Source organism: Geotrypetes seraphini, chromosome 15, assembly GCF_902459505.1.
Source record: "Geotrypetes seraphini chromosome 15, aGeoSer1.1, whole genome shotgun sequence".
NCBI lineage: Eukaryota > Metazoa > Chordata > Amphibia > Gymnophiona > Dermophiidae > Geotrypetes > Geotrypetes seraphini.
Genome location: NC_047098.1, coordinates 48,171,124 through 48,185,134, shown reverse-complemented (window position 1 = coordinate 48,185,134; position 14,011 = coordinate 48,171,124). Strand labels below are relative to the sequence as shown.

General features: G+C 45.7%; 1 protein-coding gene across 3 annotated transcripts in view; it reads right to left on the bottom strand.

Annotated features, from left to right (window-relative positions):
* Positions 1-14,011, bottom strand: part of GGNBP2 (gametogenetin binding protein 2) — a 147,028-nt gene that overhangs the window by 87,680 nt on the left and 45,337 nt on the right. For all 3 annotated transcript variants that reach the window (XM_033922193.1, XM_033922191.1, XM_033922192.1), the window contains exon 3: positions 12,380-12,460. In XM_033922193.1, the coding sequence (XP_033778084.1) occupies positions 12,380-12,460 (81 nt within the window). The remainder of the gene's footprint in view (positions 1-12,379; positions 12,461-14,011) is intronic.

Here is a 14,011-nt window from a genome sequence, read left to right as displayed (position 1 = left end):
AATATGGTCTCGCTGTTTTTGGCCCATACTATTAGACTATGTACAAAATGCCTGCGAAAAAATATGCCTTTGAGCCTTAAATTTCAAAAATGAACTTTCTGTACGAAGGTAATAAGGTAAAGAATTCCAAAATGTAGGAGCCATGACTGAGAAGGAAGAATTCCTATAAACATCAAGGAATAACTGTCTAAATGAAGGAATAATTAGCAACTGTTCAAGTGAAGATTGAAGAGCTCTCTGAGAATAATGATCTAAAAAATTAAATAAAAAAGAAAGGAAACCGCTTGATAATACCTGATAAGAAAGAACATTATATTTAAAAGGTATACGATAAGAAACAGGGAGAATATGCTCAGCTTTTAGAATTGGTGCGACATTTAGGGAAATGCTGAAAGCACAACTATTTGTAGATGCATTTCTTTGAGAAATTGATTTTATGTAAGGATTGAATCTGTTTGTTTTTTTCTTACCTTGTTCTGAATTTTATAAGATTTTATGTATTGTAACTATTTGTAAACCGTTTTGGAATAAAACAGTATAGAAATTTTAAAAATAAATAAATGATCAAATTTTGAATGACAAAGTAATCTTACTGCAGTGTTTTGAACTAGATGTAACCAGCACTGCACTCTGGGAATCCGAGAGGCTAAAATTGCCCCCTAACTGTCCCAACAATCTCTTGACAGCCTTAATGAGATGGTCAGAGGCTGAACCCAAGGTCCTCTCCTCTCATCTTGCACAGCAGAATATGCAGCATAAGGTTGCTCTTCCGGTGCCCAACCAGAGCAAACTTCACATGAATTCATGATATTGGAGCTTGAGGACTTCACCCCTAGTGGTTAGAATAAAAAATAAAGCTTTTTAAGGAAGTCTGAGAACTTAGAATTCAAATCAGGAAAAATCCAGGATGGCCTCACCTGGATTTCCCACTGGAAAAATGGCTAACTCCAACGGACAGCCCAAAGCCAACAATTTTAGGATTTTTGGGTGGAGGAAACAAGGCTACATCACAATATAACCACAATACAGCAAATTCAGAACCCCCCACCCCCACCAAACTGCCCTGTGGGTTATGACAGCCCTACTCACAGACCAGACGCTGGGAAGAAGTGCTGCAGCCTGCCTCAGCGCCTCTAAGTGTAGCTGAAAATCGGAGAGGACCTCTGCCACCAAAAAAGCTGCCTTTTCTGAATCTTCGACTGCCAGTTGGGCCACTGCTGGATTCAGCCTCAACCCCCGAAATCAGGATCCAAATGCCACAAGGAGGGGGGAGAAAAATGCAGCCGACACTGTGTGCGCTCCGAAGAAATGCAATTGGTGTCTGTAGAGCATGCACTAGCACTCCTGATCAAGTAGAGGAGTGAGCAAACAGTAGGGGAAAACCCCAAACTCCACAGTTTAAGCTGGCTGAACTGGTGCCCGCAGGATCTACCTGTCAGTTGCAGCCAGTCTGCTCCTCTCACGCAGTCTAGGCGTGCACTGGAGCTTTACTGGTACACGAAGTCCCGCCCATAAACTGCAGAAACTTGTAAAAAACAACAAAGACAACCTAGCAGATCAAAGTTGCTCCCGTAGGCTCGCTCGCAGAAGAAATAACTGACTGGGGGCAGCAGAGAGCAGGGAGAAGGAGCTAGTGCTGAAAGCAGCGATCAGTATCTCCTACAACGGACTCGTGGGAGCGGATGGAAGACTTGATTCAGCATACCATTCCTATTAAACTGGAAAGTGACAGAACACTTTTGCACTCTCTGTACTGTGACTCTGTGGATGATGTCCATCTATGAGAATTTGCTGCCTGCTTTGCCTGGGATAATCATTTGTAAACTAATCTTGAACTAATGGCATAGATGGTATATAAATCTGATGTCACTGTAGAAATGTTTGTCAAGTGCTTTTGAATGGGGTGCACGTACACACCTCATCAGTGAAAAATAGAAAATATTGTGGTCACCAGATGGGGCAAGGGGACAGCAAGAGAGAATTTGGCTGGGAAGAGGCAAGTGAGTTTGAAAAAGTGTTAAAAATCACAACTTTGTATGATTCTAGGCTTTAAAACTAGCTGTCAATAAAAGGCATCCAGATAAAAAGATTATGTACTTACCCTGTAAGCTCTTTTCCAGTAGATAAATGAGACATTCTAGATCACAGGTGTCGAAGTCGGTCCTCGAGGGCCGCAATCCAGTCGGGTTTTCAGAATTTCCCCAATGAATATGCATTGAAAGCAGTGCATGCACATAGATCTCATGCATATTCATTGGGGAAATCTTGAAAACCCGACTGGATTGCGGCCCTCGAGGAGGGACTTTGACACCCCTGTTCTAGATCATAGGATTATTTCCCCAGAGTACTTCACAGACCAGTTTATGCCCTCTACAGTCAGTACCCAAGCATAGAGAGACACCCATATATGTGAAGTAGAGGCACCTGTAACAGGCTAAATCCTTGTTCTGCTCAAAAAACAACAGTACCATTAACTGCCTACATAGGCTTCAAAGAATCTCAGAAACTACTCCCCCCCCCCCACAAGCTGAACATATGTACAAATTCTTCTCAACCCCAAAGGGCTAACCGGTCTCCAAGAAGCAGTTTGGAGATCCATAAGTAGACAAAGCTGAAAGCAGGCACAGCAAGGACAGGGTGGGGAGTCTAGAATGTCTCACCTATCTACTGGAAAAGAACTTAACAGGGTAAGTACATAATCTCTTTTTCCAGTGCAATAGGCAAGACATTCTAGACTAGAGTGTCCAACCTGCAGCCCAGTGAAGTATTTTGCGTGGCCCCGGTTGAGGGCAATGCAGTGTTTTCCTCTGCTGTCCCTGGGTGTTTACCGTCTTGCTGGCTCCCTCCTCTGTCTTGCTACAGTGTTTGTGCGGCCCCAGAAAATAAAATTTGGCCAATGCGGCCCAGGGAAGCCAAAATGTTGGACATCCCTGTTCTAGACCATAGGGATGTACAAAAACAATCTCCCTCCCCTCCTCCCAAAGAGCTAGGGTGGGCTTGCTGTGCCAGCCCTTAAGACTGAGGACCCGAAGGCAGAGTCCTGATTGGCAGCAACATCCACTCTGTAGAACTTGGCAAACACGTAAGTGAAGACCATGTTGCTGCCCTGCAAATCTCTTCATGAGGAACAGATCTTGCTTCGGCCTTTGAACAAGCCACACTCCTGGTAGAATGCGCCTTGATGGAAATAGGAGACTGTTTCCCTGCAAGAATATAAGTTGATTAAATGGCTCTACTGATCCACCTAGAGATCTTGTCTTTAGAAGCAAGAGCACATCGCTTAATCGAATGCCTGGGATAAGATTGTCAAGAGTTTCGAAACTCCAGATAATGCAGGAGAACCCTGTGCACATCCAGTTTCAACAGTTGATCCTGAGGAAGCAGGCAAACACTTCCTAATTGATATGAAAAACATAGAAACATAGAGTATGACGGAAGAAACGGGCCGGCGGCCCAACAAGTCTGCCCACTCAAGAACCCTCTCTCCCTTGAGAATCCATCTTTTAAGTATAACTCTGTAGCACCGCCATCTGTTTGTCCCATCATCTCTTGAAGTCGAGCACGCTACTGGCCTCGACCACCTGGTGTCACCATGAAATCTTCCCCCCTTAAGTTTTAGCGGATGCCCTCTTGTCGCCATGGGACCCTTAAGAAAAAAGATTTCTTCCTCCACTTCAATGTGGCCCGTGATGTATTTGAATGTTTCTATCATGCCCCCCCTATCTCTGCGCTCCTCGAGAGAATATAAGCGCAGTCTGCTCAGATGTTCTTCATATGGAAGATCTTTAAGTTCTGAGACCATCCTAGTGGCCATTCTCTGGATCGACTCCATTCTCTTCACATCCTTTTGATAATGTGGCTTCCAAAACTGGACATAATACTGCAGGTGAGGTCTCACCATAGATCTGTATAACGGCAGTATGACTTCAGGCTTTTGGCTGATAAAGCTCCTTCTGATGCAACCCAGCATTTGTCTAGCCTTTGCTGAAGCTTTCTCCACCTGATTTGGCAGCTTTCATATCTTCCCGGATGATTACTCCCAAGTCCCTTTCTGCAACAGTTCTTGTAAAGTTTTCACCGTTCAAGGTGTATGTTCTGCATGGATTTCCGCTTCCAAGATGCATTGCCTTACATTTTTTGAAGTTTAGTTGCCAAGTATTGGACCATTGTTCCAGTCAAAATAGATCCTGTTCCATAGTGTTGGGCCTGGTTGCGCTGTCAGGTTCTGTTGCCCTGCCCACAACGTTGCATAGTTTAGCGTCATGAGCAAATAATGTAATTTTGCCTCGAAGTCCCCGAGTTAGATCCCTTACAAAGATATTAAATAGCATCGGGCCCAAGACCGAGCCCTGTGGCACTCCACTGGTCACTTTCGACGTTTTTGAGGGAATACCATTTACCATCACCCTTTGAAGTCTGCCGCTAAGCCAGTCTTCTAACCATGCTGTCAGTGTTTCTCCTAATCCTAACGTGTTTATCTTGTTCAATAACCTATGGTGTGGGACACTATCAAAAGCCTTACTGAAGTCCAAAATACACGATGTCCAGGGACTTTCCCATATCCAGTTTTTTTTTACCCAGTCAAAGAAGCTTATCAGATTGGATTGACAAGACCTTCCCTTCGTAAAGCCATGCTGGTGGGGATCCCTTAATCTTTCGTCATCCAGAATCGTGTCCAATCTATTTTTAATCAACATTTCCATGAGTTTACTCACTATTGATGTGAGACTCACCGGTCTATAATTTTCAGCCTCTGACCTGCATCCCTTTTTGTGGAGCGGGATAACGTTGGCAGTTTTCCAATCCAAGGGAACTTTTCCCTTGTTTAGGGAAAGATTGAAGAGCTCAGCTAACGGTTCTCGAAGTACTCTAGGGTGTAGATTATCCGGGCCCATAGCTTTGTTTACTTTTAGTTTTGATAGCTCATGATAGACGTTGCTCGTGGTAAATTTCATATCCTGGAATGGGTCCTCCGAGCTCCCCTTTGTCTGTAGCTGAGGTCCGGATTCTGGCGCTTCGCAGGTGAAGACTGAGCAGAAGTAGTTATTGAGTAGTTCTGCTTTGTCTGTGTCCGAGTCTGTAAAGTTACCGTCAGGTTTCTTTAGGCGCCCAATACCGCTTGTGTTCTTCTTCCTGTCGTTAATGTATTTAAAAAAGGATTTCTCCCCTTTCTTAACCTGCCTAGCTATGTTTTCTTCCGTCCGGAGTTTAGCCTCTCTGACTGTCGTTTTAACTTTTCTAGATTTCGCCAGATAGGTTTCTTAATTTCCGGTCATTGTGATTGTTTGTAGGTTACGAAAGCTTTTTTCTTTTGCTTTACTAGTTCTGAGATCTCTGTGGAGAACTACTGTTGTCTATTTTTTCTGCATCGTTTGCACATGGTTTTTATGTATATGTTGGTGGCTTCTTTCAGAGTAGATTTTAGAGCCGACCATAGTACCTCTACACCAGGGGTCTCAAAGTCCCTCCTTGAGGGCCGCAATCCAGTCGGGTTTTCAGGATTTCCTCAATGAAAATGCATGAGATCTATGTGTATGCACTGCTTTCAATGCATTTTCATTGGGGAAATCCTGAAAACCCAACTGGATTGCGGCCCTCAAGGAGGGACTTTGAGATCCCTGCTCTACACTGTCCGTCATGCTTTGGTTTTGCAGCACTTTGTAGACATAGTCCCCCATGCCCTGAAAGTTAGTTCCTTTAAAATTTAGGACTTTAGTCGATGTATTTGACCTAGTGGTCCTTTCTTGAGGTGGAACCACACCATGTTGTGGTCGCTGGAGGCCAAGGTTTCTCTCACCGATACCTCTGTGACACTGTCTCCGTTGGTGAGTAACAGGTCCAGGATTGCCTGATCCCTGGTGGGTTCTAATACCATCTGTTTGAGGCGTGCACCTCGCATGGAGGCTAGTAGCCTTTTGCTGCCGCTGGTTGTAGCGGAAGGTTTGTTCCAGTCCACATCAGGCATATTGAAGTCTCCCATCAGCACTGTATCTCCACGCAGTGTGATGGTCTCAGTGTCTTCAATTAGTTCATCGTCTGCATCCTTCATTTGTCTTGGTGGTCTGTATACACCAAGATACAGGGATTTGTTATTGCCCCTGGCAAGGTTCACCCAGAGGGATTCTCCCGTATACTTGATGTCTGTGATTTTAGTAACTTTGATGTCTTCTCTAATGTACAGAGCTACTTCTCCTCCTGATTTGCCTTCTCTGTCCCGACGGATTAAGTTATATCCTGGTATGACTATGTCCCATCCGTTGGATTCCGAGAACCACGTTTCTGATATCGCCACTACATCAAGGTCGGCGTTTCTCATTTCCGTTTCCAGTATTTTGTTGCCTAAGCTACGGGCATTTGCTACATGGCTGTCCATTCTTTCTGTTTGCATGGAGTGTTTTCTGTCCGAGATAGTTTGTCCCCTTCAATCTTGCCTTTGTCGCCCTTATTATTTCCTCTGTCTCCTTCAGTGTTCACGCGATTTCTTACCTCTGACTCCAAGATGGAGTCTCCATCTCTCCCTCTGTCCCCCACTTTATCAACTTGATTTCTTACCTCAGATACTAAGTCTCTGTCTCTCTCTATATTGACGTGAGATAATTTGTCTTCCTCGATCATGCCTTTGTTTCCTTTGGTATTGCTTCTGTCCCCTTTAGTATTCACGCGATTATTTACCTCATGTTCCAAGATAGAGTTACCTACCCTATTAGTGAGAGAGTGGGTCCCCCTTCCCCGGCTCACCTAGTTTAAAGCCTTCTGGAACAGGTGAGCCAGGCATCGGCCCAAGACATTCTTCCCTCTTCAGGTTAGGTGTAGCCCATCTGGTACCTGCAGTGCCTGAAGTGCCTCTCTGTGGTCCAGGAAGCCGAAGTTCATCTCTTTGCACCATCCCCGTAACCATTCGTTAGTCCTCTTGATCCGTTCTCTAGCTCTCCCCTCGTCTCTTACTGGAAGGATGGAGGAGAAGACCACCTGCGCTTCCAGTTGCTTCAGCTTCTCACCTAGGGCACTAAAGTCTTCCTGTATCTTTTCCAGTGAGTTCCTGGTGGTGTCGTTTGTCCCAATGTGGATGAGGAGCATTGGGTAGTGGTTTGGGGGCTTGATTATTTTTCCTATGCAGGTAGTCACATCCCGGGTCCTGGCTCCTGGTAGACAGCAGACAAAAGGAAGGAACTGTCCTCAAAGAAACCCCCGCCTCCGAAATACGGAGAAAAGGGTCTCTACAAGACAGAGCCTGCAGGAACTGTCCTCAAAGAAACCCCCGCCTCTGAAATATGGAGAAAAGGGTCTCTACAAGACAATGCCTGCAGTTCGGAAACCCTACGGGCAGAGGTGATGGCAACTAGAAAAACAGTCTTGAGCATCAAACCCAAAAGGGAAACATCCCCAAGGGAGCTCTGGCAAGGCCAGACAGCACCAAGTTAAGGTTCCAGGATGGGAAAGGATTCTTAACGGGGAGCTGGACCCAAAGAGCCCCCTTCAAGAAACGAGCAAAATCAGGATGTGACACCAAAGAGAACCAACTGTCCCAGGATCTAAAACAGGACAGTCTGGCCACCTGGACCCGCAGAGTCACCACCGAGAGCCTCTTATCCAAACCAACCTGAAGAAAAGCAAAAATCTGTGAGACCGGAGCCGAATCCATCTGGCCTTGGGCACACCAATGCTGGAAGGACTTCCACGTCTTAGCCGTGTCTTAGGCCGACACTGTGGACGACTTCTTAGACCTGAGAAGCATTAACCACAAGATCAGAATATCCTTTATGTTCTAAGCTGGTAGGCTACAATCTTGGTTAGGTAAATGTATTCAGCAAGCTATGTTACCCTATTGCCGTTTTTGGAAATTAATTAAGACCACTTTGTTTGATAAGTTTATTACTTAGTGAGTTTTATTATTGAAATTATATTTTATAAATATTTGTATTTTTTACCGTATTATTGTATTTCGCTGATTGTCCAGATCTTTTTAGTGTAAACCACCTAGAACTTTTGGTTATGGCGGTATAAAATAATAAAGTTATTATTATTAAGGCAACGCGCTCAAGAGCCATGCCATAAGAACAAAACGATCTGAATCTTTCATAGCCACCAGACCCTGAAAAAGAAGGTCCGGATAGAAACTCATGCGCAGACTGCATCTCATGTGCAGCTACTTCAGATCTGCGTACCATGGACTTCAAGGTCAATCGGGAGCCACCAGAATGACTCAGCTGGGATGAGCCGCAATCCTCCAAAGGACACGGCCAATCATAGACCAAGGAGGAAAGAAGAACAGAAGAAATCCCACTGGCCACGATTGCACCAGAATATCGAGCCCCTCACTTCCTGGCTCGGATCTGTGACTGAAGAAGCGCTGTGCCTTCTTGTTTCTTGCCGTGGCCATGAGGTCGAAGTGGGGCTGGCCCCAGCGCCTCACAATTGCTAGGAACGCCTCTGGTGACGGGGTCCATTTGCCCAGATCCAGAGTCTGTTGGCTGAGAAAGTCTACTTAAATGTTGTCCACTCCAGTCACATGCACTGCCATCAGCGCCAGGAGATGACGTTCAACCGAAAGGAAAAGAAGGCAGAATTCCCGAGCCAAAGTAGTGCTCTTGGCCCCTCCCTGGCGATTGACAAAGGCTATTGCCATCGTATTGTCAGAGAAAACCTGGACAGCCTGTCCCTCCAGGTTCTTCTGCAATTCCCTCAAGACCAAACGAATGGCCCAGAGCTCTAGACAGTTGATTGACTCACTGAGTCGGAATCCAGCAGCCCTGAAGAGGCTGATGATTGCAGTGAGCTCCTCAGCCCTGAAGACTGGCATCCGTCGTTACCACAACCCAGGAGGCAATGTGTAATGGAACGCCCTTGCAGAGCAATTGTGGAAGAAGCTACCAGTCCATTCTTGCTCGGGCCTCCAAAGTCCATGGCAGATACATTTGCAAGGCATCTCAGTGGGGCGCTCAGCAAGAGAGTAAGGTATGTTGTAGAGGACACATGTGCACTCTTGCCCAAGGGACTATATCCAGCGTGGCTACCATGGATCCCAGAACCTGTAGTTAGTCCCATGTCGAAGGAGCTGATTTCTCCAAAAAAGCCGAAATCTGGGAACACAGCTTCTGCCTGCAAGCCTCGGGTAGGTAGACACGGCCTGCAGCCATATCAAAGAGAACTCCCAGGTATTCCAGCAACTGCGTGGGTGTCAGATGGCTATTCTTGAAGTTGATAATCTAGCCCAGGGCTTCCAGTATCTGGAGCACCTGCTCCACCATGTGTCGCCCCTCGACCAACGAAGGAGCTCTGATCAGTCATTTAGATAAGGGTGAACTTGTAACCCCATCTTCCTCAGATAAGCTGCCACTACCACCATCACCTTAGTGAAAGTCCAGGGCGCTGTTGCCAGCCCAAAGGGCAGGGCCGAGAACTGGTAATGCTGACCCAGAACATGATACCGCAGAAACTTGCGGTGTGCCGGAAAATTGGGAATGTGCAAGTGCACCTACCTAAGATCCAGGGAGGTTAGAAATTCCCCCGGAGCCACTGCTGCAATGACCGACTGTAAGGTCTCCATCCAGAATCGAAGAATCTTGAGAGCCGCATTCACGTGCTGAAGATCCAGAATAGGCCTTTCTTTGGCATGATAAAGTATATGGAGTATCTATCTGAGCCCGAGAGGTCATTACATTACATTAGTGATTTCTAGTCCACCATTACCTTGCAGTTTATGCAAATTGTCTTGATAATACAGAATACACACTGTGTGTTAAATATGAATTGTCATGATAATATAATACATAAGCTGGATTATATGAGAATTGTCATGATATTTGGAGATATGTAGGCGGGTTACATGAGAATTGTCTTGATGTTAGGAGGTACATAAGGTGGTTTGAGCCTTTTTGATTTGTTAGGAAGTAGATCGTATTCTATGTGGAGCTTGGGGCAGGTCTGGTTTTATTATATGGGTTTTATGTATTTTTTGAAGAGTAGGGTTTTTGTTTCTTTTTTGAAAGTTTTGTAGTCTGTGGTCAAAGACAGCAGATTGGTGAGCTGTCTGTCCAGTTTTGCTGCTCCGGTGGCCAGTAGATCGTCATACATTTTTCTTCGTTTGACATTTTTGGTTGGTGGGTATATGAATAGTGTGTGGGTTCTCCTGTGTCTGGTAGAGGTGGACTGAGTTAGTCGGTTGTTCCAGTAGGATGGTCTGTCTCCGTTTATAGTTTTAAATAGTAGGCAGTGGAATTTGAAGTGTACTCTTGCTTGTATTGGGAGCCAGTGTAAGTCGTGGTATGCCTCTATGATGTGGTCATATTTTCTCAGTGAGTATATGAGTCTTAGGGCTGTGTTTTGTATTGTTTTTAGTTGTTTTATCATGGTCGCTGGGCAGGGAAGATAAATGTTGCAGTGGCACTGGCTCTATAGCTCGAATATCCAGTAAGCACTGAACAGTAGCCTGGATTCTGCGCACCTTGTCCGGGCGTCCGGAAGGAGAAACCACGAACCAATCTGACAGAGGTTCAGCAAATTCCAGCTTGTAGCCTGAACGAATAATTTCTAAGACCCACTGGTCCACTATAATGTAGATCCAGGCAGGCAGAAACTCAAGAGAGACGACCCCTTATCTACAGAGGGACACTCGGCGCCCTGGCTTCACATTGTGGCTTTCAAGCAGGGTGTGCAGGACGGGTGGCGGAAGGCTGTATACTGAGAACTCTGGGAAAATCTCTGATGAAGAAGGAGCATACTGCCTGGAGCTTCGCAAGTCACAAAAATTAGAATGCCCAGAACCCCTGGATGGACTGGGTCTATTATCAAGCAGGGTCTTCAGACAACAGTCCATAACTGAATCCATGAGGTCATCCTTACTAAATAATAACTGCTCCTTAAAAGGCAGCCTTGCCAGCGTCGCCTTGGAGATGGAATCACCAGCCCACTGACTGACCCAGAGCATGTAGTGCGCTGAAATAGAATACGCTGACACCTTTGCCAGCACTTTCAAAAAGTCATATAAGGTATCCGCCATGTAATCCGTTCCAGCCATCTGAAGCTGAGGAGGCTTCACTGCATAGGACTCTAGCGTACGCAATTAGAGAGACAGGCACGTGCTACAAAGGACATCGCCACAGCAGCCTTAATACCTAAATAGGCCATCAAGTTTCCCAAGGACCACATCCACACGGTAGTCCTGCATATCTTTCAACACAACTCCCCTGTCACTGGGAAGAGAGGTGTGTCTGGTCACCTGTGCCACCAAGGAATCCACCTTAGGCTGTCCCAAAGCTGCTGACACTCCTGTGCCAGTGGATACAAGTGGGACATAGCTCTAGCACTTCTCAAAGGACCTTCCAGAAAGTCAAACTGCTCAGAGACAATAAAACTCCTATCCGGATGCCAGGGAAAGGTCGCAGATTGCAAGTGCACACTGCAAAGCCAGTCGGAAGAAGAAAAAGAAGAAGTGGAAAGAGTTGGATGAGTGGCTAAGTTCAATTCCTGCAAAGATTCAACAATAAGATCAGGCAGAGCCACAAACTTAAATAATTGCAGAATAGCCGTATTATCCTGGATCCTGAGCCCCTAAGGGATCCGCAGATATTATCCTGGATCCTGAGCCCCTAAGGGATCCGCAGATCCAGTACCCAAGTCCGGATCCCTCAAACAGGAAGGGCTGCACTGTCAAACAAAGGATCAGAGAGATAAGGGTCAGCTGCCGGATCCCCCAGAACAGGAGTAGGAAGATGAACAGCCGGAGTGGGCGGCGGCAAGGACATCCCTGAGGGTACCCAATCACCCAAAGATGTCAAGGGGAGGGGGGGGGGCAGAGAGCGCCAAACAGCAGAACCTCTGTTTTGAAATTTGGACCACAAAAATTTCACAAATTTAGAGAAAGTATCTGGTTCTTGGGGCATCGAGTCACCCTTAGATGACTTAGACTTGCGCTTCTTAGGCTGCGGAGTATCCGCCACCTAGCTGACCGAAGAACTAGCCGAGCCAAGCCCTATAAGCAATGGAGGCCACCACACTGGGCTAGCCGAGCGTTTAATCACCTGCTTCTGTGAAGGGGAAGCAGACCTAGAAGCCACTGTCCCCTCACTGTACACACTGTAGGCATGGCTAACACTAGAAGTGGTGTTAGGTGTTGTAAAGCGCATCTATAGTAGCGATTCTTGTGAAAGATTGGCACTAGAAATGTAGACCTTTACACCCTGGCCTACATTTCCAGTGCCTACTTTTCATGAAGCTGCAATTCTAGAAACAGCACCGTTGCGTGATGAACACACGATCGGAGGCTGACGACAACGGTGTCATTTATAGAATCTGGCCCCGAGGATTTCATTACATCTTTGGATATTAGAATTTCTCAAACATTAATAACATTGAGAAATAAGTAAAGTTTTTGTATTACCTGAATAAACTGCTTTAATTGTGCACCATTAATCTGGTGACCATCAAGGTTCAGCATGTTATCAGAAAATTCCATCACCATCTGAAAAGGTTAAAAAGTTTTCATCAACCTTACAATAGATCAGAAAACAACACAAATCAACTGATAATTTGTCACACTGCCCATCAATATTTAGTTTTGAAGCAAAAGGAAATGGAGAAGTAAAGACTAGTAGAATCTACTGCTATCTATGCATAGAAATGGAGACAGTGAAGTTGCTTACCTAAAACTAGTGTTCTCTGTGAACATTGGGATTAATAGTCTTACCTGTAGATGACACCATATACAGATTTATCAGCTCCCTGGCTGGAATAGCCTAGAAGGAACGGCAAGCAGCAGCCTTCAGCGAGTTCCTCATGAAGAGGTATGGGTTAAAGGAATATAGAACTCCTTGATCCTGCTATGCATGATATCACAGCTTACAGATAAGTAACCTTGCTTTCTCTATAGACATGCAAGATGAATAGCCTCACTTATAAGGACTTCTAAGCAAAGGGTTGTTTGATGCTTCATTCTATCTAATTACATCATAAAGTACGTCAGCCACATAGTCCACCCCTGCCAGCATGGGATGAGATAATTGCTCAGCTGCTGTCACATCCAGGGTTTGCAGTAGAGGATGACAGAGACAAATTTGTCCCCATCCCCACAGGAACTCAATTTCCCCATCCCTTCCTTGCAAGTTTTGTTGCTGTCCCATTCTTGTAAGCTCTGCCTTAACTGCACAAGCCTTGAACACTTATGATTTTAAAGTGTTTGAGGCTTGTGAAGATGAGGATGGTGCTTGCAAGAATGGAGCAGGGACAGGAAAAGAACTCACAGGGACAGGATGGGAAAATTGTCCCCATGTTATTCTCTTGTTCACAGCTGTGAATGGCAGGCGCGTGCTCTGAAAGCAGCAGCTGACACCGCCTTAACTCCTTTGGCCAGAGCCTCAAAACTGCCTCCTGGAGACCAGATCCACATAAGAATATAAGAATTGCCGCTGTTGGGTCAGACCAGTGGTCCATCATGCCCAGCAGTCCGCTCCTGCAGCGGCCCTTAGGTCAAAGACCAGTGCCCTAACTGAGACTAGCCTTACCTGCGTACGTTCTGGTTCAGAAGGAACTTGTTTAAACTTTGTCTTGAATCCCTGGAGGGTGTTTTCCCCTATAACAGCTTCTGGAAGAGAATTCCAGTTTTCTACCACTCTCTGGGTGAAGAAGTACTTTGTTTGTACGGAATCTATCCCCTTTTAACTTTAGAGAGAACGAGAGGGCACTCTCTACCTCTCTACTAAGTCTATTCCCTTCATTATCTTGAATGTTTTGATCATGTCCCCTCTCAGTCTCCTCTTTTCAAGGGAGAAGAGGCCCAGTTTCTCTAATCTCTCACTGTACGGCAACTCTTCCAGCTCCTTAACCATTTTAATCGCTCTTCTCTGGACCTTTTCGAGTAGTACTGTGTCCTTCTTCATGTATGCCGACCAGTGCTGGACGCAGTATTCCAGGAGGGGGCGTGCCATGGTCCAGTACAACGGCATAATCCCCTTCTTTGATCTGTTCATGATCCCCTTCTTAATCATTCCTAGCATTCTGTTCACCCTTTTTGTCG